At 43.8% G+C, this 24,222-nt stretch overlaps 1 protein-coding gene across 1 annotated transcript in view; it reads right to left on the reverse strand.

Annotated features, from left to right (window-relative positions):
* The window catches only part of LOC147659230 (alpha-2-macroglobulin-like), a 191,243-nt gene that overhangs the window by 22,264 nt on the left and 144,757 nt on the right, over positions 1 to 24,222 (reverse strand). The window contains exons 20-26 of the mRNA XM_086951869.1: positions 19,172 to 19,298; positions 17,811 to 17,929; positions 17,562 to 17,613; positions 16,438 to 16,524; positions 15,174 to 15,350; positions 14,807 to 14,888; positions 14,245 to 14,401 (exon numbers count right to left, since the gene is read on the reverse strand). Of these exons, the coding sequence (XP_086807995.1) occupies positions 14,245 to 14,401; positions 14,807 to 14,888; positions 15,174 to 15,350; positions 16,438 to 16,524; positions 17,562 to 17,613; positions 17,811 to 17,929; positions 19,172 to 19,298 (801 nt within the window). The remainder of the gene's footprint in view (positions 1 to 14,244; positions 14,402 to 14,806; positions 14,889 to 15,173; positions 15,351 to 16,437; positions 16,525 to 17,561; positions 17,614 to 17,810; positions 17,930 to 19,171; positions 19,299 to 24,222) is intronic.

Here is a 24,222-nt window from a genome sequence, read left to right on the forward strand (position 1 = left end):
TTCAAGCTCAATGCGCATGCGCATTGAGCTTGAATTTCACGGGTACTGCAAGGAATCGCCACGATTCCTTGCAAGTTAGTTAAAGAGTGTTTAAGCCCCCATAGTCTCGCAAGCTTGATGCGCATGCGCATTGACAGGCGAGACCTAACGAGACCTAAAAACCTCTGACCTTTTGCTTGCTGCATCGCCAAATCGGCGATACTGTGTGCACAAGGTGAGTGGTTTTAGTTTATTTTAAATTTAAGTTTCCCTCGTCGTCAGTCAATTTTTCCCCTGCTCAACCCACCTCCACACCCTGCCCCACCGCTTTTACCTGTACGGCCCGCGCCTGCCTGGAAGGCCTTTATGACATTGCAACAGTGGGTAACAAGGTGTTTCTTATCACCTGTTGCTATGTCATAGCAGTGAGTCACCAGATTAGAATCTGGTGAAAACGACAGAGGCTTCCCAGGAAAGCCATTCATAACAATCTAGTGATCCTTTTGTACAAGTGTTGTACAATACCTAAAACATTTTTTTACGAAACCAGTAGATCTCTCGCGTAGGCCAGGCCTATTGGCTTTGCAAATGCTTGTTTCAGGTAGGGACTGGTGGGGTTGTAATCATGCACACATAGAAGGAATTGTACATGAGTGTTTCCAATATACATTACTGGGATCCAGTGCTTAATTTGTAAAATATGAAGTGCAGGTTCTCAAATGTTTGTCGGAGGCCCCACCTACTTTTATCTGGCTCCACCCACTTCCTATATTAGCTCCACCCACATCTTCAACTGGCACTGCTAAAAGTCAGATGTAATATATACCGGATCCGAATTTTTCCTCTGTGAACATTTTGAAAAAGATTAACTCAAAAGTGCATTTAAAGCACAATTTTGGAATAAATTAGCTAAATTCACTAATGCACTGAAAAGGGACAATTTCAGTGCTGTATGTGCTGATTTGGGGAAATGACAATACTGGGGTAGGGTAGGACATTTTTAACAGAGTCTATGAGTCCTAAGGTACAACTTTTACATATCTTATGTGTCAAAGTAAACCAAAATGTTGTGAAAACACTCTAAACAGATGAACTGAATAACATTGTGATTCCTTAGTAGAGACAGTTAATTCTGCTCTGCCAGCCTCTGCCATAAATAAAAGCAAACAATTCTGGCTGTTTGCGCTTGCTGCTGGCTGCTTTCACTTAGACAACTAAACTTACTTTCACTATTACACTCTTTTAGTGAACCTAGTGCTGAACGTTTCACTTCAACCACTGAAGGCCTGAACTGAATGGCCACAAATCGGACGGTGGTGGTGAGCCTGAAGCATTCCGGGTATGCTGGTGGCAGGGCTCCCAGACTTTGCCTCCTATGCTCACCTGCTCTCTATTGCAGTTTTTCAGTGCTGGAGTTTACTTTGTCAGTCCCACCTCCCTATGAAGCAGCCCAAGTTCGGGAGTCTAGTGTCTGGTCAAAAGCTGACTCACAACTCCTGATGCCACATCCCAACCAATCAGAGCCACAAGGGCTTTCATCACAGCTCAGATATATCCCACACATAGACTCATCTAAAGCCTCAACCGCTCAGCCTCCTCATGATGTCCTTTCAAGTTTAGACCCATCTTGAAGCCAGGTCCAGCCTCCACCTGTACTCCCATACTGAACTTTCGCCTAGCCCGCGAGCAAAGGCAGTTTACAATTCATATCACCTCCCCGATCCCTTTCATCTAGGCTGTTGCAGCAGGAGAACTATGTCCTTCAATTCCGAACAGGACCAGTCCTGAACTCTACCACAGAGGCCCTGCCAAAGTCCGCTAGCGCGCCACATTACTATCATTACTCTGACTCGAAGCTCTGGCTTACTGACCTGGGCATCAATCCTCCACCAGTTTTGAGCCATGACCCAGTGGCTCTTTCCCAGACATCAGATGCCTTTGCTTTGGAGCTTCCATGCGCCACCTTACGTGCACTCATGCACCGGAGGCTCCATGCCTGGACATCAGGCTCAAATGGATGGGACTTCTGCATACTCCTGCTGGGTTCGGGAAAATGCTGCCAATGTACCTGTGTGATCTCTATGCTGCCTCTTAGAGCCATCTAGGCTCTGGAGAACTGCAGTGGACGAATGAAGCAAAGACTCAACGCTAGCCACAATTCCATCTTGTTGAGATTTTCTGTCTTCCCTAATCCCTTCACAGTCTGCACTGCCATAACTGGCCCCATTAATATTATCTGCACAGCAACCCTCTCATCTGGACCTTGATACTCAACACACTGCTACTTGATCCACCCTCCATTGCCTCGTAGACCAATCTGGTTTCAGTCTGAAGGACCCTTGCAGGCATTCATTAAAACAACAGCCCTACAGTGTAATATTAATTGAGAAAGGACTACCTATGTTTTTCCCCTCATAGGCTGCGGCCATCTTGGAGTATTGCGGCGGTGTTCATTATAAATATCAGTGCTGCTGCAGTAATAGAGAGAAGATAAATACCCCAAAGCTGTTTCACTATGTACAGGCTGTGGCGTGGCCATCATGTGTGGGATTGCAGTGGCAGTGATGGGTAGCAAATTGGCTTACAGGGAAATTTAAAATGACTACCTCCCAAGCTGACTAGCTCCAGTGACGTCGGCGATTGTTGAAGTGGAGATTCAATGAGTCCTGCTACGGCAAGATCTGCACTGATATTTCCCATGAAGTAAGACGAGATAACGCTGGAAAATAGTTTCCCTGGCCTCTACATACAAGAAATTGGTCGCAAATTTAAGCTTTCAATGGTGTTTAAGGATTGCAAGGAACCGCTGCAACATTTCTCACTACTGACCTCTTGCCCAGGACACGCTAACCATCCATAAGTTTGACATGGGTACTTAAATATTTGGGATGATAATCACTGTAACCTGCAGGCTACAGGTCTGGTCAACAGTATGGACATCACATCTGGTCTTCAGACAATAGGACACAACAACTCTTTCCCTATGCCCATGAAGCTTGCCACATTTTGGAATGTGTACAACCTCATATCCAAGAAGATATCCCCTAGTCACCGAGTCTGGGTACACAAGCTTGGTACTGAGGCTTTTTTGCATATCCACCATGGCCCCAAGCTGCTCCTCTCTGTACAGATGCCCTTCAGATATTCTATTTCTACCATTAATTTGGTAAGCCACAACAATTTTGTTTTAATAGATGTAACTGCTGTGACAATATTCTCTAGATCGGATATCAGTGGTAGGTAGCACATTAATAATGTTTTTTTTTCATTTTGGAGGCTGTCTCGTGTCTCCCTTTATTGTAAATTCACTGTTGCAAAGCAGCGAATGCACGCGCAATTGCAATATTAAAAAATCTGCGCACGCTGCTTGCCGCGCACCATTTCCTGAACCCCCGCAGATTTCCTGAACCGAACCGAAACTGAATCCATCCAGGCAGCCTGGGCCGGCCAGCAACTACACAACATCAAACTACGGCCACGCCCGGGCCACTGCATCAGAGACAATGAGAGACACTACTGCATCAATCAATATAAAAATGTAAATACATCATAATCACGGCGCCTGCCAGGCCCTGCCACACCTGCGAAGCTTTATTTTTAACCCATGATGATGATTAGGCCGCCGCCGGGCTACCCAGGCCATGACTCCTACTGGCGCTTATTTTAACTATGTACAGATAGCAGAGCAGTAGTCAGTTTATGCCACCGACACTGTCCTCCACTGATGCGGCCACCAACGCAATCCATCCCAGGGCCAGAAGAACTGATCCATCCAGGCAGCAAAGGCCGGCCCGCAACAACAGCCACCCCACTACACTACAACATTATAAACTAAGGGCCGCGGGCCCACGGCCATTCATCAGACCAATGACAATCAAAATGATAAATAACATTTAAGAAAAACAGTAATCACGGCCCCTGCGGTCTGCCAGCCAGGCCCTGCTGCTCTGCCTCACCTGCGCAGTTTTATGTAAATCACGATGATTAGGCCGCCGGCCTGCCCCAGGGCCCAGGCCATGCCTCTCCGCCCTCACCTGGTGCTTCTGCAGCAGTAGTCGTCGTCATCTACTCCACCGAGTCTACCTCGACATTGTCCAGGGACCAGGACATGCTACTTTGAATGACGGCTGTGTTCAACCACCCACCACCACCAGTGGATACTCCGTGCAGTGGTGAGGTGCTGGAGCGTGCTGTGGCAAAATGAAACCAGCTAATGAGCGCGCATTCAATTGCAAAATCTGCGCGCGCACGCTTCGCTGCCTCTGCCACGCACAGCCCCAACCCCGCAGAAGAAGACCAGCCCAGGCAAAGCCCTGCGCAGCCGCCAACTCAGTGACCCACTCACTGCGCCGGAAACACTGATCCGCGGCCCCTGGGCTGGAAGTCTTGCAGTCATTGAGGATAAATTGCGTCACCTGACCATTTAAAACAGTAAGTTGCCATGATGCCATCAATCCGATTTCTACCTCCAGTCATCAACACATTAACACAACACGTAGTACGGTAACTTTCTAACACAGTGACAGGCCAGCAGCACTTGTTACGGACCGTACAGCAGCAGCACACGCTCTCTGTGCCAGTGCCTGCAACTCATTAAAAAATCAAATTATTGACCTGACGTGCACAAATGGGTGACTGTAGACCCGGCCCTGATAATGAGGTGCCGGTGCTAAGCACCGGCAAGCTCCGGCGGGATCATGCATGTGTATGAATAGTTTCCTCTCCCACTGGGTGCCGTGGTACCCAAGAGCTGATCACGGGAAATGGCGTTAGGACTAAAACAGTGTTCCTTAAAGGTATTGTAAGGATACTATTCCTTAATAGTATGTGTTTCGTCTTCCATTATCTACAGCTTTTAAGATTATATGCAAATTGGCCAGAAGTTTGCCACCGTAGGACATTGGAGCACACATAGATTAATTGTCCCAACTCATTTGAGCAGCATTTGGTTGTGTTCTAATTTACCCTTACCGTGGGTGTTTGCATCTAAACGTTGCACTTCTTTCTGATTGTAAAGTTAGTGGATTTTCCATTCTACGTGATTAGCCTGATAGCTGACCCTCGGTGCTCTTAATGGTCCTTGTTTTTTTTTACGAATAGTATGAACTTGCCCTCGGTTCCAGCACGTTGAGCCTGGAACCTTTTTTTGACAGATCGAGTTGGTTAACAGGTGTTTTAATTGGCCCGTTGATGGTGAAAGCTGAAACACTGATGCAGATTGAATTGAAGCGGGTGTAGCTCGAGTCTACCTCCTGTATTGACTAGTCCAGTACTAGGCAGGGTCATGGGAGGCTGTTAGTGGCCTTGCATCACTTTTTGCAATGTTCAAAGGGATGTTTTGATTTCAAGATTTCTTCTTTTCCTGATGCCGTTTCCCCCTCACACTTTAATATCCCACCGTCTTAGGAAGCTCTCGTTTCTCACCGTGGCTGCTCTGACTGTGGCCCATGTGTGCTTGCTTGCCGTGTGTGGTTTGTCGGAGCTGGGGCCCTGCTGTGCGGTGCGTTCGCTCGTGCGGGTTTGCGGCTCGGCTCTCGGTGCAGCCACTTTGCTCCACGTGTGTGTTCGCTCCCGCCCGTTCGGGCTGGGATTTCGGAGTGAGCCTTTCATGCGGGCCTTTGAATACTTACTTGCCCGAGGCCCTGACAGCCGCTTTCGCAGGCTGCACGCGTTCCTTCGGCAGCTCGCACTTCCCTGACAGCTCGCCCGACTTGTTTGGCGCCGAAGCCTCCCGAGGTTTGTTGTAAAACAAGATCTAACCCCGAGAAGTGGGGAGTGTTTGAGATGTGCGTGGCCTGGTGTGGAGGGCGTAAGGGACGGGAGTGTCTGTGAAGCGTGGGCTGGTGTGGAGGGCGCGTGAGGGACGGGAGTGCCCGTGAAGCGGGGGCTGTTGTGGAGGGCGCGTGAGGGACGGGAGTGCCTCTGAAGCGTGGGCTGTTGTGGAGGGCGCGTGAGGGACGGCAGTGCCTGTGAAGCGTGGGCTTTTGTGCAGGGGCGTGAGGGACGGGAGTGCCTGTGAAGCGTGGGCTGGTGTGGAGGGCGCGTGAGGGACGGGAGTGCATTGGGGAGGGGGGGGGGGTGGGGGGGGAATATGTGCGTGTGTCTCACCGTCCGTCCGGCCCGCTCCAGAGGCCCTGCATACTCAATGGAGCGTCTGAGGGATGTGGGCCTTTTCTCTCCTCATAAACTGTACATTCCTTTACCACTGTCCCCGCTGGCTGCTTGCTCGGGGGCGGGAATGGCATTTGCCGACACGTAGGATCCCGGGTTTACTTTTGGCCAAGTTCGTGTACAGTTTGTTGTGTAATTCTATTTTTGCTGTTGTTTTTTTAATGTTTCCCATTACTGGCCTCATTGGTTTAGACTGAAAGTAGAATTTTTTTTATATAAAAAAGCAGCAGATATTCGGTACTGCTGCTATCTTAAAGCCCTCCTGCGATGTTTCAGGTATTTGACTCCAAATTCAAGACGGGAGCTGCTGATCAAGACGTTTTGAAGGAAAATGAGAAGTCCGTCTAAAAATCTATTGGCGCGACTCAGTGGTAGGGGCTCACTGAAACACTGTACAAGAACAAGCCGTGAGCGTGCACTCTCCCGAACTTCCGGTCTCGGGATGTGCACGCTCACGGCAGTCGTGGGGAGGGACTTCCGTCTTTTGGAGAAGCCCGCGCCCACTCTCACAAAGTGGATGTCAGCAGAAGTCAGGAGAGGCGGCTGAGGCGGTAAGTGGGGCTTGGGGGGCTTGGCACCTGTGTGTCAGCGTGTGTGTATGCAGTGTGTGTGTGTGCGCGTGCGTGTATGCAGTGTGTGTGTGCGCGTGTGACTGGAGAGGCATGGCTGACCCAATCGGCTTCTGGAGATGTGCACGGCTGGGTGGGGGGCGGGGCATGCGATGCGCGTTCACGCTGTGAAATCGCCGCGCGTGCCCCTGTCGACGTCCCTTGAGAGCCGACTTAATCACAATAGGTCTCGAGCGAGACCTAAAAAGCATTAAAGGAACCAATAATTCAGATTTTAATATGCCAACACAAGCATGCACCAATGCCTTTTACATACTTTGGGTACACTAATAGAGCCAATAATTCTTTCTAAAGTTGTTTAGTGATGGTTTATCAGGAAGTATCATTTTGCTTTCCAAAGGTTTCAGTGAAAAGACTTTAGTGAAGTAAGTGTCAAAGTCATTGAATACATATATTACTCCAGAAGTAAAACGTCTGTATACATTCCAGGACAGCAGACAAGACCCAGCCTGGACATGCAGCTAACAGACAATCTGTTCACTTTACACTCTGAAGTAACTCAGTTGCTTCAGCAGTAGATGCTGTAGAATTCCAGGGGTGCCTGTTTCATCTTTACCTTACACTTAAGAGGAGACTGTGGAAGCACATTTGAAATATCAGTATGCTTAACAAGAATGCCTGATAACGTTTAAAACATAGCATTGTTCAGGGATTATATGTAGTTTCCATTTTAGTTTTCCTTATTTAACTTTGCATCCTTGTGACATGGTGGTTTGTACATGTTTTTCACTAACGTGAGAAAATGCCCAATCGGTGCTTGGAATTAGCTTTGCTGGCAGAAGTGGAGGATTTGCAATAGATGCCGACAACAGTGGTCATAATGCACTGATACTGTTGGATCTGTCCATGGCGTTTGATATCATGGACCACCAGCTCCTTTTCAGCCAATGCTTGCTGTCGATATCCAGGATAACATTCTTAGCTGCTTCGTATCATTCCTTTTGGCAGATCTCAACAGGTTTCTTTAGCATTTTATGTGGAATACCCCAAGGCTTGGGCTTGTCCGCACACCATTTTAAACATTTATCGGAGACGTCTGGTTTCACTGGTTTCTTATTTCAGCATCGAAATGTCTACCTACACCAAGGAATCTCAACTTCTGCTGAGACTTAGCAAGTCTCCCAATTGCATTACGTCATCACCAAACTACCTTATTGCTACTCACATCTGGAGAGGCTCATTCGATTTATGCCACCTTTGATTACTATTCCCCTGGTCCGCTTCCTCTTGGGTGTAATGGCTGAGCATGGCAGCCATACTTTTTCCTGAAGGAGGAATATGTACAAGTCGCGGAAGACAGATAAGGAAGTTCTACTACTGAAGGCTGAATGACGTATATACTTCATAACAATGAACTGTTTAAACTGAAGACATGTCAAGAGTGGTGAGATTCAGACACCCCTTGTTTTAGCCAATAAAATGCTTTCTCTATGTGGGGTGGATAGAATAGGGGTTGGACTTGTAGTGAATTTGGGGTATTATTAACTGTACAAATGGGGAGGAAGTGTGAGCGCGTTTCCTACTTTGCGAGAGGAGAGAGCTGTGACACAGTTTCCTATATTCTATGGGCTGGCTACTGTTCTGCGGATCCCGACTCTTTAACTTTGGTCCTTAAATCTTCTTGAGGGGCCTAGCTTATTCTCATGGCCAGAGGGTAGCTTTCCAGATTTCTGGAACCTTGTAATATCAGTTAGTAAGATATTATGAATTTGCAGAACTTATTTGCAAATGACGTATTCTTTATTCTTTTGTCTCTATGCCTATTCACTCACTCTTTGCTCTGGCATCTCTCCAGCGCTTACGTCCTTACCGATGATATACCTTTGAAGTCACTCACTTCCAAAAGCGATTACAGCTCCCCTTAGATCCTCATTAAACTCTGCAGCAAGACTCATCACTGGCTCGAAAAGAAGTTCCCACATCTCCCCTGATTTAAAATCCCTGAACTGGCTCCCGCTTGAAGCAAGAATTCATCTAAAAATAGCTTGCATGACACATAAGGCCTTACACCACAAGGCACCTATCTACCTCGCACAGAAATTGACAATATCTGGTGGCTCAAGGTCCTCTAGAGGTGCAGACAACCTACTTCTGAAACCTCAAAGATTCAATAAAAAGAAAACATATAAATGAACCTTCTCCGGGGTGGCGCCTAGGATTTGGAATACTCTTCCCCCAGAAACCAGACTGAATTCCTCTACCGTCTCTTTCAAAAAGGAAGTAAAAGCGATTCTCATGGCACAAATTTACTTGACTACTTTACCCTGCCCGGGACTTTATTCAATCGAGATGCTACTGTTATGTTCTTCGACAACTTTTTTGTGTTTTTTGTCCTGTTATCCCATGCTTTGTACCTTACGACTTTTCCTGTGTATTCGTATTTATATCCCATGCTTGTTCTTTCCCTCATATTACTGCATGTTTAATGTGTCATGCTATTCGTTATGTATAATCAGCTTTGATCACTGTAAAGCGCTCTGATATCCGCAAACGATCTTGTTCGCGCTCTATAAAACCTTAAAAAAAAGCTGGATTTGCTTTCAATACTAGGAGACACAAAAACTGCCCTGCTAAAAAAAATACGGATTTCTTGTTGCCAGGCGGTAGAAAAAGTCCTTCTGATTTTAAAGGTCACTGGGTGAAAATCACCCCAACTATGTCAAGGTAACACTTCTTTGCATTTTGGCAGTGTATTTCTGGATGTCTCAACTAGGTCATAAGAATTTCACAGTGAAGTCCGAGCTATTTGAGTATAATGCCCTTCCTGTCCCCTCTTTTTATGTAATACATATGCAGTTGTCCTAAGGTTTTTTTTCGGTGGTGTGCTAGAAATAACTAGACATCAATGTTGACAATGAAAATCAAGTAGAAACATTGTTTGTATGTTAAACAACATACTTACAACTTAGACCCAGATTCAAATATGGACGGACTACTCCTTCACTGCCGAGGCCAATCTTCTCTGACGATCCAACGGAGTAAGAGCCATTGGAGAAATGGCTATTTGCCCATCTGCCCAATTAGAATGGGCAGACATATAGCAGTTTGTTCTACTGTCAGGCAAACCTTGTCAGTAACCAACAGTAAAAAACAAAAAATGCCCCTTTCACCATGGGAGAGGACTCCCATGGTGAGTGGGCATTATCTTTTTAATTTAAAAAAAAAGAAAATCCCACTTCAGGATCGCTGTGACGGGTGTTTCTGACAATGCTTTAGCAATGACTGCCATTTTGGAGGTCAATTCTAAATTAGGCAGGTGGCATCTCTGTCACGGCGATGAAGTAATTTACTCCTTCACTGGCAGAGAAAGCTGCATGATAAGAAATTGATTGGACCCATAATCCCCATTTACATAAGTAGATGTGGAATTTGTGCCTTGTGATCAGTATTTACTAGAGAATTGAGGATCAAAGTTGTTCCAACCCCAAGCAGATCTCCGGGTGACAAGCGGATCCGGAACCATTGCAAAGTAGAGTCCAAGAAACAGCCTCCTGTGTCTTGCTCTTCAAGCCAGTGGGGTTTTATCCCGCTTTCAGTGGTGAGAAAGGTCTTCGTGTGCAGTATTTGTCATCCAGAACTCGAATCCATTCCCGGATTCTTCAGATCCCAAGCATAGCAACTATGGAGTTTTTATTGAAGGAGCAGATAGCACAGCTCACCATATCCATACTGACCTGGTTCCTGTAACTTTGCACAGAAAGTCCCTTCTGTTAGTGGAGTAATAAATGGGGCACTTATTAGATGTTGTATTTCGGATCCTCTAAGTTAATAATTTTTGGGGTGCAATGTAAAAACCCAAAGGCTTCTGTAATGTTGTTTCTGATAATTGGATGCAGCGGTTAAAGAGTGCATTGTCACCTACTCAGTAATTGCCTATTCTTAGGGGGCCGAATCCGATATTGGACGGACCGGAGTCCATCCGACATGAACTGGAACCGAGCAACCTATAGTCGTCAGTTCCAGGTCTGCAAGTAGGATACGACCGAACCCTGTTTGGTCGCAATCCTATACTTAACAATGGGAGCATGCATTCTGAACGGAATACATGCTCGCATTGTTAAGTGTAGAGGTGCAGTTTATCCCTGCTTCCTGTGGCAGGCACCCCAAGGTGCCTGCCACAGGATGACACAGTCAGTGCTTTGTTATGCACACTGAGGTTTGTGCATTGTGATGCACTGTGATAATGGTGTTGTTTTATATATAGGGATGACTCTGTAGTGTGGCCAGTTTGCTTTTATTGTGTGATGCTCAGTGTGATGTGTGGTCTATAGGGAACGGTGTTCTTTTTTAAATGATATGATACAAAGTACAATAAAATGTCTACTGTTTGTGTTGAGACATGCATTGGTAGCTGTGGTATCTGCTGAATAGTGCTGTGAGTGATGTGTCATGGACCGTGTTGTGTGTGTACTCTTTGATACACAACGTTAGTCATGAGTGTGATACACAGTGCAGTTTGTTGTTAGGGTGCTCAGAGTAGTTTGTACTCTGTGATTGGCAACGTTATGGGATTGGCTGTGCTATTTGTACTGCAGGATGTCCCGTGCTGCTCACGCAGTGTGATGAAAAGTGTTGCTTGCTCTGTCGATGCCATCGCAGCAAAGTTGCATACAAGAACCATTCTGACAAAATGTTCACTTCTCCTTCAGACTAGCATGCTATGCAGATGTGCATAAGCCAAAGTTGAACATTTACAATACTGCACACATTTTAGGGAATGTGACCAGCACCACCACCTAAAAGCCAATTCAATTGGTTGATCTCGAGGCCGGAGCCACGTGTACCCAGCAAAAGTAGTAAACCTGAATTGTAGATCACCACTTCAGGGTCAACTGTTAGCCCTGTCTACCAATGACCTCTCTATGTTTACAACCTTTACCTGTCTAGACTCAGCTGCTCTGCAGACCTTAAAGGTGAACGTTCCCAAATTCTTCTGCTAAGAAGCAAAACACATTGACTGAATGTTTGCAGCAGATATCCAAAGAGACAGAAACCAAACCCCCTGCCCAACAAAGAGACCATGGTAAAGAAAAAAGTGTTATCATATAAAATGTATTTACCTAAAAATTATTCAAGCATACTGATATGTTAAGGATTTTTTTATTGATTCGGGCGAAACAAATTTTCAACTGGAGCCCATAATACCGATCATTTATTTTTATTTTTCAAAGTTTTGGATTATTGCAGGAAAACCAATCAGTGGAACATTTAGCATTTTATGAGCCTCTTCTTTCCTAAGGTCTTACTCCCAGAACCAGTTTGCTCTGTTTGCCCTCGCAAGGAAGCATTTGCTAAACAAAGCAGTGTAACGTCCAAAAGACTAGCAAACCATGCCCACCTCAAACCATGTGCGGCCTTTCCTTTTGTGTCTACCATGCCTCCCTCCATATACAAAAGAAACACACACACTTCTGTGTGTGCAGGGCTTCAAGTATGAAAAAACTGGGCGGTCCCTCGCAGAGGCAGCGGATGTAGTTATGAGTGTGGCTTAAAATTGTTCCGCTAAAAATCTGTACTTAGCATAGTGTGCTGCCCCACTGGTATTGTGCGTCTTCTGTCATTGCCTCCAGATATATAATACGAGTGACATTAAATCTACAACCAGCCAGGACTATAGGCTTTGTCAATGGTTGAAAGTTGCATAAGATAAATAAGAACAGACTGCAGCAAGTTCATTATTAAATACAATGAAAACATAGGTGGTTCAGAGATGTGTTGCAGGTGGGACACACTCCGTGGGCCTGTTTCCATTGGTTGTATGTGCTTGGCTTGGGGGTCATTTTGCAAGCAGACCAGTTTGAGGATTGGGCACATTTTTGATTTGAGTCTAATGTTTTAATTGCATTCGCAATTTGCGAGTACCCAATAGGTACTCGCAAATTGTGCATGCAATATCAAGGGTGCAAGGGTGTCAAAAGGACACCCTGTTGCACCCTTGAAATCTGCATATGAGTACATCTTGCACACACACATGCCCCAAGGGCATGTGTGTGTGTAAAATGGAACTTTGAAAAATGCACTAAAGTGCATTTTTCAAAGGTTTTGCTAAATGCCATCAAGTACAAATTGATGGTAATTTGCTCCCCCTATTAGTGAAATAGCAATTTTTTTTTATTTAATGCATTGCGTTTAAGGAATCTCAATTTGTGATTCCTTAAATGCAATCGCAATTTAAGTAAGCACAATTTAGAGATTACTTAAATGGTGATTTTTGCATTTAGGATGATGCATCCCAAATGCAAAATTACCAGTCGCAAAGGGGGAGATTCTGAGAATCTGCTTGTTTGCGACCGGTTTTTCTTTTGGTGCATGTGCCTGTATATCTATGCCTAGGATCAAAAGGCGATAACCAATGCTCACAATTAAATAAAACAATGTATGATTACAGTCAGTTAGGAACAAGGGGTGCATCACCAAACACTTTTGAGTACAGTTTCATTTTTTGAAGGAACTTTTGACCGATTGGAGCACTTTCCAAATCAGGGACCAAATCAGTGCATAAACCGGATGCTTCTCCCATGTGGGGGCGCAACTTATTAATTGTGTCTACACCTAGGATCAGAAGTTGATACCCTAATGCACACAATTAAATTTAAAAAAGTGATTACCCTCAGTTATGAACAAGGAGTACATTACCAATCAATTTTGAGTAAAGTTCAGAATGCCTGTCCAAACCAGAGAATAGTCAGGCAAATCCTGGGATTTAATTTCCTTGAAGGATTTCCCCAACCTTTGACAAGGCTTCATAGCATCCAACACCAAGGAAGACATCAAACACTGTAAAAAGAGGTGACTGGCAGGTGTGTACATAAATAAATGTTCATTTAAGTTTCTCTGCAACTGGAAGTTGTTTGTAAAACAAATTTCACAGAAGTCTGAGTTTGCTAATTGCATAGAATTACACCAGGTGCCTCATCATAGATAGTGCCCCATTGGCGCAACAGGCTTTTGACTGCCTTGGGCACTTTGCTTCCTTTTTAAAGTAATGTGGGTTCATGTCAAGTGAAAGGCAGAGCTTTGAAACCACAGCTCTGTCTTTCACTAATGTGCTCTCCTCAGTACTGGCGCAATCTGTCAGCCTTCGCGCCTGCGCTGAGACACTGCGGTTTTACTGTAATTGACCCGGTAAAGGGTACACATCGATGCAGCCCAGGGCAGGGCACACAGTGGGCCCACGTCTTCTCAGAACTGTCAAGTCAAAAGGGCTTCTAATAGGAATATGTCCCAATCCACCAATGCTCTGAAAAGCAGTGAACAATGTACAGATATTGACAGTTCATAATTTCCTTAGGATTGTGGGAGTCGTATACTGATCCCCTAGGATTTACATGGCTGATCAGGAGGTTCAAGTCTACCAAACCTTACTCGCTCAAATGCCTCGATTGCTCCATTTTGAGCAGATCTACAGGCACACACACAAAGACCTCTTTCACCCCACACTAGAGCAACCTGGATAACCAGTCACCTTCAAGGCGTTGTTGAAGAGCGTCCCCACACTCTGGAAGCAGCCGTTAGCCTTCTGATGGGATGCGAGCCAGTGCAGGGGTTTGGATAGTTGGTTCTCTTCTATGAAAATGTGATTCCTGGCCTGAGCAAAGGACTTGAGCACAAAGGCCGTCAGCCTGAAGGAGAGAAACAAAGACAGAACACTTTTCTGATGAAGCATCAATCTTCTGCGTTAAACTCTTCAAAGGCACTCCGAGGAGCTCAACAGGGAAAAAGGAAACTCCACATCTGGGATATTAGGCAATTACTTATCAGTGACACCAACTATGGTGTCCAATGGCGAGACTTCAATAGGCGTGCGTGCAGTACTGCTTTGGCCTCTACAGGAGAGGAAGGTCTTCAGAGCCAGAACAAAGATCCACCGGATCACATTGAGTGATAAAGGATTTACTTTCTACGGTTTGCCAGTATAGGGAGATGCAGTTCTCCAGTGCGGATCTTTCTGGGTAGATCTGTGATGGGAAGTCTCCCAGTCATACGGGGGAAGGTACCTGGGTTGCTAACCACTGCTAAGTACTCACCAGGTATTTCCTCCATGCCCAGGAGGGCCAAATGCACTGTAGCTGCCATCGGAGTGCTTGAACCGCAGCTGATTTTGGTATCCTAGGGGAAGGAAGATAATCAGCACATAACAAAGTTAGTTACTAACAGCTGTGTGAGCAGCTGAGTTACATATTGTCCACACAATGTACAAACCAAAGACAGATCAAAGGACATCATCCTCCCTCTGTCAAAATCAGACTATAGTCTAGCCCCATGAACCCTGAAGAAGGTGCTATGCTAGGGCTAATGGCACCTGTTTGCATGGTGACCTCTTTGATATGAGCACAAATGCACAATCTTTCAGTTCAAATATTAACCGACTAGATGGAAAATTCTATCACTCACCGCTTATCATGTACTCAATCGCCTTGGATTTTATTTCATCGGTCAGTTGCCCGGTTTTGTTCAAATAATCTAGGACATAGATGTTGGGGGTTAAAAGGGCTATGTTCTGCTCGCCGCAGCCAGACGGCATCTGCAGGAGATGATGCAAGTTCTGGATGACGGTTCCCATGAGGTCTCCTGCAGGATGGAGAAGGTTTGGAGGTCTGATAAATCATCTTTTACAGTCTAGCACTACATTACACTGCCCCATCAATGTTCCTATTGACTTTCCTTCTTACACCACTCACAATCTTTTCTGAACACGTTTGCATTATCGTCCATCACAATGTGTGGTGCTTGAGAGATGGCAGAAGAGCATCACCAAACGAGACAACTCATACTGTTTGTCACACAATATCAACCCTCTTTACATGATCACCCTGTCAAGAGCTGATAGGACAGGATGAAAACAGTCGGGTTCCAATGCAGGCGTGGAGAGGCTCAGCATGGTTGTACGGCATTACAGGTTTCTCAAAATCTCCAGGACATGGTAGGCTGTGTCGGAACACGTGTGTTTTTGAGGGCAGAGTGACAGGTCAAGCTCTGTCAGTCTGAAAAACACCCTCTGCTCATTATGGCTCCCTCTCTCAAAGGCTCATCCACAGCTCTTTTAGCAGACTCAAACTTCCAAAACTTTCCATGGCCCTGCCCTTTCTAACACCCCAACTTTGCTCTCCACAGGCTCACATGGTGCACAGTTTTACAATGGCGACAGGCCTGGCACCACAGACCCTGGAACTGTGGTTCCTAAGATTCCCCAATTTGCCCACTCATAGCCTGCTCTTTTATAAACATGATTGATGTGGCTTAGCTCAGTCACAAGACACAGAATATATATTAAGGGCTTTCTTTCTGAGGTTTTGGACAGCAACTTTAAAAGATGTCCTTCCCTAATTAGGACAATGTTAATTTTAAATACTTTTCTCTGTTAAATTTCTATAATTTTTACATTTGAGATTACATTTTGTCCAGCAGGGATAAACTTTGGCTCTGCTACAAACAATATTTGACTGAGATTTAAAATAATATTGACAGGATGGAGAAGACCTGTAGCTCAATCAGAAGCCATTCATCATTCGAGAGCCTTAAGACATGTGTGTGGTCAAAGCAGGAAGAAAGCGTAACACAGAGGATGCAGGGTTGATGGAACTGATGGGTCAATGTAGGCGCCTTCAGATTCTACGACAGGGACAGGAAGGGTTTTTGGGTCTTAACGATCACTTACCAACAACGGAGTAATAAGCCCGTGAGGATCCTTCCACCATGTTCTCGGGAACCTTGAGGTGAATCTTTTCGGAAACAGGGCTGTCAGCTAAAAGATAACATAAGACATGGCCTGAGACAAAGGAAGTGTTTTCAGATCTGGTGCTCCAAAGGTTGGAGAGGGCAGCTGAGCTCACCCTGATTTGCAAATCCACATTTACTGCTTTCTTGGTGAGGACCTGATACAAAGCTTAAAATAACAAGAAAGTCTAAACTCTGTAAATATGACACATTAGTATTTTGCAGCAATTCAAATCATTGGACTACAGACTAATATGAGTGTGAATAAATGTAGACATTGTTTACTGCATAAAACACTGTTTTCTACTATTGTATTTTGAGGTGGTGGCCAACAAGGAGGGGATGGACGCATCAGGGATAAGGTTTAGAGATTGGGCACTTTGTAGGGCTGTTTGGGGCCTATCAGTGGAATAGATAAGCAAGATGCATATCAGATTTAGGGTAAATTGAAAGGATTGTATTTCAACACTATTATTAGAATGCCAGAGAGTAATGGAAGTCAGAAACAAGGTGCATTAGAAGAGTTTCATGGGGTATGGAATACCGAAATTCCAAAGGGAGCTTAAAAACGGCGCTGTGATGCTTTGAAAGAGCTGGATGTAGGCTGCAGAATAGGTAAGTCAGAGGGTAGTCGAAAGCAGGATTAAGGTCCATTGAAAGAGCTGTGTGCAGCAAGCAGTGTTGGCATAGTATAGTTGCCAAGGGCCAGAGATAGAAAGCAGCATCAGAAATTTGTCATTACAGAGGATTGTGCTACGTCATGTATTGTCATTTATAACCTGATTCATTTATTTGTAAGTATGTTTTCTCTTGATATTAGGTATAAGATAAATGTTATGTATTCTATACAGGCACCTTTACATTTGTCAATAAAATGTTCTTGAACATAAAGAAAAGAATCGATGTACATAACTTGAGCTTTGTGTGGGTCTCAGTACTGGAATACCTGGTGTACCACAGGTCAAGACTAAATTAATTTGCAGAGTTCTAACCTTAAAGTGTTGTCTTTTGTGTGTGAAGGCTAATTTAAACAAGGGTAATACCCATCAGATGTGATTGACCCACCTTTTGCACAGATCAGAGCATTGACAGTTTCTTCCTTCTCTATCCCTTCAGGCTGCAAAACAAAACAACACACAGGGTATACAGTGAAGATTTGCACAAGGCAGAAATGGAACATTCAGAAACATTGGCAGGGCAGCAGCAGGAAATGTCAGTTTATATCTGGGAGGTCTCTCAGCAAGCATTTCATGCCAGACAAGGGACAATTCCCACTGAAATAAGTATCAAGAGTACACACCACCCCTACATTACCTCAACCAGAAGCGATTTGATGACTGTATCCTTCCTGTGTACATCGTGGGCAACAATGAGGTTCCCGCACAGACCTTCTCCCTTCAGTGTCTCAGCGCTAACTGTGAAATTCACCTCTCCTGAAATAGACAGCAATAGAAAAAGGCAAATCATTGCGACAAAGAGAAGGAACCAAAAATCTAATTTCTTCCTCTAAAGCCAAGCCAAGGTTTGAGTTGTTTCATTTAGGAACACATGGCTTGATGGTGTTTAGATAATTTAATTAGGAGTTTGTTATCTTTGTGGGATCCTCTCCATCATGATCTTTCTTGGTCATAGAGGAGAGGTGAACATCTCGGTTGCAGCAGAAATGTCCCCTTCCACTACATGAAGATTTATTTACATTAAAAGATTCTACTTATGTGATGCAGCACAGGTCTGAAAGGGAAGACAGTATGAGCGTCCCTCTTTTTGTGAGATTGTTGGGTCTAAAGAACAAAGATCTATGGCATTGGAGAAGCCTTCAATTCACAAAACATCAGGGTTTGCGACTGCAAAATACATTGTTACAATGTAAAAAGCCCTTTTGGAAAGTGATTCCAACTTGCAAAAGGGGGTTTGTCTTCACAACCCTTTCCAAACTGTAAAAATTAAGAAGCATGAAAGAAGCACCCTGCTCCCACATCTGAATTGCCATGAGACCTAACAATGGTTTATGACCGCAGCTCTGGACATAGACGTATCAAGAGATATCATATATCAATTTGCAAACTGGATGATTGAGCTCCCATGATGTTTTCCCAGCATGCCAACTTTTTTTTAAAGTAACACATGTGCCTTTAATGGGCACCAGCTGCTTTTAACAAACAATACTGACATTCTGGGAATGCAACCGCAGGAGGCTGAGGTTCGCTATCCCTCACAGGCCTCTCGATCTGCTTTTGAATCCATTCGTAGAGGGAGGCAATACCCAACTTGCCTCACTAATATTTGGACGGCAGAAGGAATATTCATTTGGTGACTGGTGATTAGTAAAAGAGTCACATTGCAAAAGATGCAACATTTGCACTCCCTACTGGTGACCTGTCCTTTGATACATAAGACCCTTGGAAACCACCACTCAGCAGATGCAGTGCAACATTATTGCAGTAGAATGAAGATCCATGTTTCTATCTACTCTAATGGGATCTTTACTATCACCATCTAGAGCTCCCCTAACAGAAGGTAGTAGGTTCAATGCAGAGAAAAGATTCAAGCATCGCTTTTCTAGTAGGATTGTTTTTTTAGTGTCAGAACTTCTCTGACAAAAGGCAAGCCACACCGGGGAGGATTAGCGATGCTATGAGCGCCCGATCATAGATCGTGTTTGAAATAGTCCTTACCAAGAGCTTTTAGGGTCACGTCCCATGAGACAGTGACCCTCTCGTTGGCAGGAATGGAGTATCCCTCCTCCTCGTTTGCAGTAGCTTCTGCATGATAGTCTTCTGATTTATCCAGGTGGATGCTGACCTGTCCAGAAAAAGACAACGCAGACATGATGGCCTCCCGTTTAAAGAGAGCACACCTCAGAACTCTCAAATTAATCCCCGACCCCAGAAATAAATAATTTGAGAAGCAAAACAATAAAACCCATTAACCCTGAATTCCTCAGAAGCATGCTAATGGGTGTGCAGTGCTACATTTCTCATCAGTATACAAATGGGATTACAATACCATATAATTTATACCCACACTAAAATTGATTTTTCAGCATTCAGCAGTCAAACAATTGTAGTTCATACAGGCTGCGTAGTTTGTTTACTGCTTCACACTCTTACACTCAGATATGGCAAAGCTGAGAAGGGCCATATCTACCACTCAGGACTGTATCAGTCCACACTATAAACCACCCATTAGCATTTGAACAAGCATGGAATAACTGAAGAGATAGGCCACATGCATTTGGCTAATAGAAGACTTTAATTTAGTCCACCACAGCAGGGCCGAAGAGGCTGCACCCTATGACCACTTCTTGACATCTCACAAAGAATCAGATATGGGATGATATTAGCAAAGTCTATCACAGCAGATTTCTCCACAATTTCTCCATTTAAACTATGCCGCTCTGAACAATACACTCTAAATAGAATATCTCAGTGTAGTAGAATTATGAATGTAATAAATTTGACAAAGGGACCTGCAGAGCTGCTGAAGGTGGCCCGTTTACTGAAAAACAAACGACACGCCTGTCTCTCACACTTCTTCTTCCATCACCCTGCTAAGCGATGTGTCTCATGACATGATAACTGCACCTCAGAGGACTTCACACATGACATTGAAACACTTCGCTCACAGTATCATAACAAAGACAGCACAATTCTAAATACCCAGCTTACAGAGTGTAGCATGCTACCCATGTAGACAAGTGCTTCATCACCCCACATGGAGTAATAGGCACTATATAAATGTTGTTGTGCAATGCAATGTTTAACATGTAAACAAGTATCGCCATACACGAATTCTGGGTTAAGGGAAGTGATACTTTATTAGAGCACCTCATCCATCAAGTACTAGTGGCAACTGACCAACTCTCACTTAACTTGCATTCCATGTTTTATGTGACATATTCATTTCATGTTATATATGGCATCACATAGCAAGCAAGTACAAAAGCATCTGCAGCTAGATAGCACACTTCTCCTCCCTTCAACACGTTACCTCTTAACATAATAAAACAACAATGCATTACATTGTTGACTTTTACAGAATACCAGTCTAATCAGCCATAGAACCTTTCTAATTACCTAGATATGCAAGGCCTTTTTATATGTACAATATACTTTTCTTTTGCATTTACTTCTTATGCACTCACTCATCTGATTCTCATTAAGATCAAGCCCAACCTTTTCACCATGTACTCACCTGTCACGCTCTAATGAATGTTCCTATTTATCCGAGCTTAATTTCAAAACAACTACACAGCGTTAAGTACATATCCTTCCATCTTTAACTTTGATGGCATTCTTAAAACATGTTATCTCTTGAATGGGATTTATACATTTTGACCAAGACATATAACCCACTGGGGCTCACCGTCTGTGCTTTACCCTTTTCCTTTCATCAAAATGATGTTTATTCTTTTGCCTCACCTGCATCTCACAATCTCTGCACACTCCAAAGCCATTGTACTTGACATCTTTATCTCAATCTATCCAACCTGGACATACCTATGTGTTAGTTGACCTTCCCTTAAACACCTCAAATGGTTTTTCAAGTACTAGAGAGGGGTGTCATGCAGCGTGCCATTATGCATTTTTGCAACTCAACCTTCCAGTCCAAAAAAAATCACTTTGGATAACTGAATGTTCACTTTTAGGACCCTGTTGAACCTTTCCACTGCTCCATTTGTTTCAGGATGATAAATAGAACACGTCTTGTGCTCTATCCCACATGACTCTAGATAGCCCTTCATTTGTTCAGAACAGAATTGAAGACCAATCTCAGCAAATAGAGATTTAGGAAAGGTCTCTCATTTAAATATCTCCCGCATAAATTTGACTATACTGCCCATAGTCTCTAGCCATCTGGAGTATAAATACATCATAGTCACCAAGTATGGTGTATATTGTTCTCTTCTCAACAGTTCGACAATATCAATGGCAACATCTTGCCAAAGACTATCTAGCAGTTTACGGCAAACTACCGGTATTGAACGTGGTGTCAAAATGTTATCACTGTTCCTTCTCTGACCATTCATTTAATATCTAAATCCATCCTGGCCACCAGAAATGTGCTCTAAATCTCGCCTTTGTATCCCATGTGACCCTGATGTGCCTCATCTAGGAACATACTTCTCAACTTAGCAGGGTAAATTTATTTTGTCCCTCTTAACAACACACCACTATCAACTGTAAGCTTAATATATATTTGACGCTCCATGGCTCAGGCAAGGTTTTCAAATGAACTTGCCCAGACTGTATCTGATATCCATCAATTCACCATCCTTCAATGTTTCTTCTTTCCACTCCATTTCTGTTAGAATTCCTAGTGTAACTGCAAACACATCTATACTTTCTTCCTGCAGTTCTTCAACTAGCTCATTTTCTGTTTAACCTGATCCTAGTCTAGATAAACAATCCGCGAACAGATTTGTAACTGCAGGTACATGTTCTACCACAAAATTAAAACCTGTAATGCAACAACACATCTTCTGATTCTAGAGGAAATAAAATCCAGTCCTTTTAAAAAAAAATGTCTTTCAAAGGTTTGTGATGAGAACATGTATTAATACTAGTTCCTCAAATGAAATTATAAATGTATTCAATGTCCAGTAAATTGCCAATGCCTCTCTCCACTACAGAATAAATCAACTCATCCACTCATAAGCTCCTAGAAGCACAAGCAATGTGTTGCTATTCACCATCCTTTTTTTGTTTTAATATCACCCCCAAACCTTTGGAGGTAGCATCAGTGACTATAATAGTTCCATCACAGGTAATGAATGCTTGCAAACTGCAAGCATTTTGTAACTCCCTTTTTATATCTCACATTCAGGTTTACACTCTGGACCTTTATAACTTCTTTTTCTTTCCAATAGTCTCATGCTATTAGATTTGTCTGCTAAATTCTCTATAAACTTTACATAATATTCCACCATTCCAAGAAATGAAACTACCTTCTCTTTTGTACATGGTATGGATAATTTTCAAATGGCGTCTACTAACTCTTTTTTTGGTGCAACACCTCTTTCTGAGATAAAATGCCCCAAATAATTAACCTCTGGCACCGCACATTTGCACTTTTCTTTCTTTAGTGTTAATCCTGCTTACATCAATTTTTTAACACCATCTTTACACTTGAGTTATGCTCACGTAGAGTACTGCTAAGTATCAATAAGTCATCCTGATAACATTTGATGCCTTTCACCACTTCAGGTATAGATGTCATAACCCACTGAAAAACAGAGGCTGACGATATAAGTCCAAAATGCATCCTTTTGAACTTGGAAGTACCCATGTGTGGTATAAAAGCCATCCGCTCTGGTTAACTCTCAAACAACTGCACCTGATGGTATACCTACATGAGATCAAGTGTTGTGAAGAATTTTGCTCCTGCCAAAGACAAGATTATTTCACCTACATTGGGAAGGGACATTTATCAACTAATACTTCCCTGGTAAGATCCCTTTGGTTCACACACAGTATAATGTCTCCATTGCATTTCCTAGCTACAACAATTGGAACCAACCACTCGGAAGCTTCCACAGGTGTTATTATCTTCTAACTGATTAATTTCTCTAACCCTTGTTCAACATTATCTTTTAAGGCAACCGGAACCCTCCTTACCTTAGCCACTGTTGGTACTGCTCCTTTTCTAAACTTTATACCGTGTTTACACCCTTTCAAACTTCCCAACTCCTCTTTAAACAGCATGGGAAATTCGGACAAAAAATCATTAGATTTAACTCTACCTCTTGTACTTGTACCTGAGGTTCTGCATTTGGATTCAATGTGAAACCCAACAGACATTGATGGGGCATCCCAAACAGTCCATCACCTCTCTTTTATACATAAATCTTGCCAGCCAATCATATATTTCTTGCACAGTTCAATGCACGCATTGAAATAACTTAAAATTCTTATAGGCTGTCCCCCATAACTAGGGGTGGGCAGAATTTGTGTAGCAGCGCTACGCAAATCTCTGCGAAATTGCTTGTTCCGCTCATTCCCGATGCTTTTTTCCAGTTTGCAAACGCTGTTTGCGTGCTCTGGGAGAAATATCTCGCGAACACACATTTTGAAAGAGCGAACAAGCAAAAAATGCCGCTAAGCTGCAGATCGCGGAATTTTGGGCAATTCCTCGTTCTCCACGGAACGCTAAATACCCAAATTCTGCAAGCGGAACGGAATCTACCACCCATTCCTACCCATAACCCCCTGGTTGTACGTCCATGGCATGCAACTTATTTTTTCTTTGAAACCAATGTGCATATGTGTCCCTAGAGATAATAAGAGGGGAACATGAGTCCATTTTAATGTTCAGCTCCATAACATCACTTTTTACAAGACCACTAGAATGCTCTTGACGTGTCTATTCAATTTGAAATATCCTGAGTGATCTCTTTTACTTACTTATTCTGTTCTTTTCTTTGTTAATTCCTACATTTTTTAAAATGCCCTCTTTTCCCCGCAATGATGACAAATCACACAGAGAGCCAGACAACTGATGTGGGTTTAATCCATCACCTTTTGTATCACTTTGTTCGCCCTAAGTTGGCAGGGTATGCTCAGACATGAGTCCCTTGCTCACTCTGCCACTGGATTCAAGATAGCCTGGCTGATGAGGATTATGAATCCGAAACCGGTCCCAGGATGCTTGTTTCCGGTTCAGGGAAGACATGGCTTGGCAGTTCGGGCTGGACTGTTCCCATGAGGCACAGGGTCAGACTGATTTG

The sequence above is a fragment of the Lissotriton vulgaris genome, unplaced genomic scaffold (assembly GCF_964263255.1).
Source record: "Lissotriton vulgaris unplaced genomic scaffold, aLisVul1.2 SCAFFOLD_1089, whole genome shotgun sequence".
NCBI classification, from domain to species: domain Eukaryota; kingdom Metazoa; phylum Chordata; class Amphibia; order Caudata; family Salamandridae; genus Lissotriton; species Lissotriton vulgaris.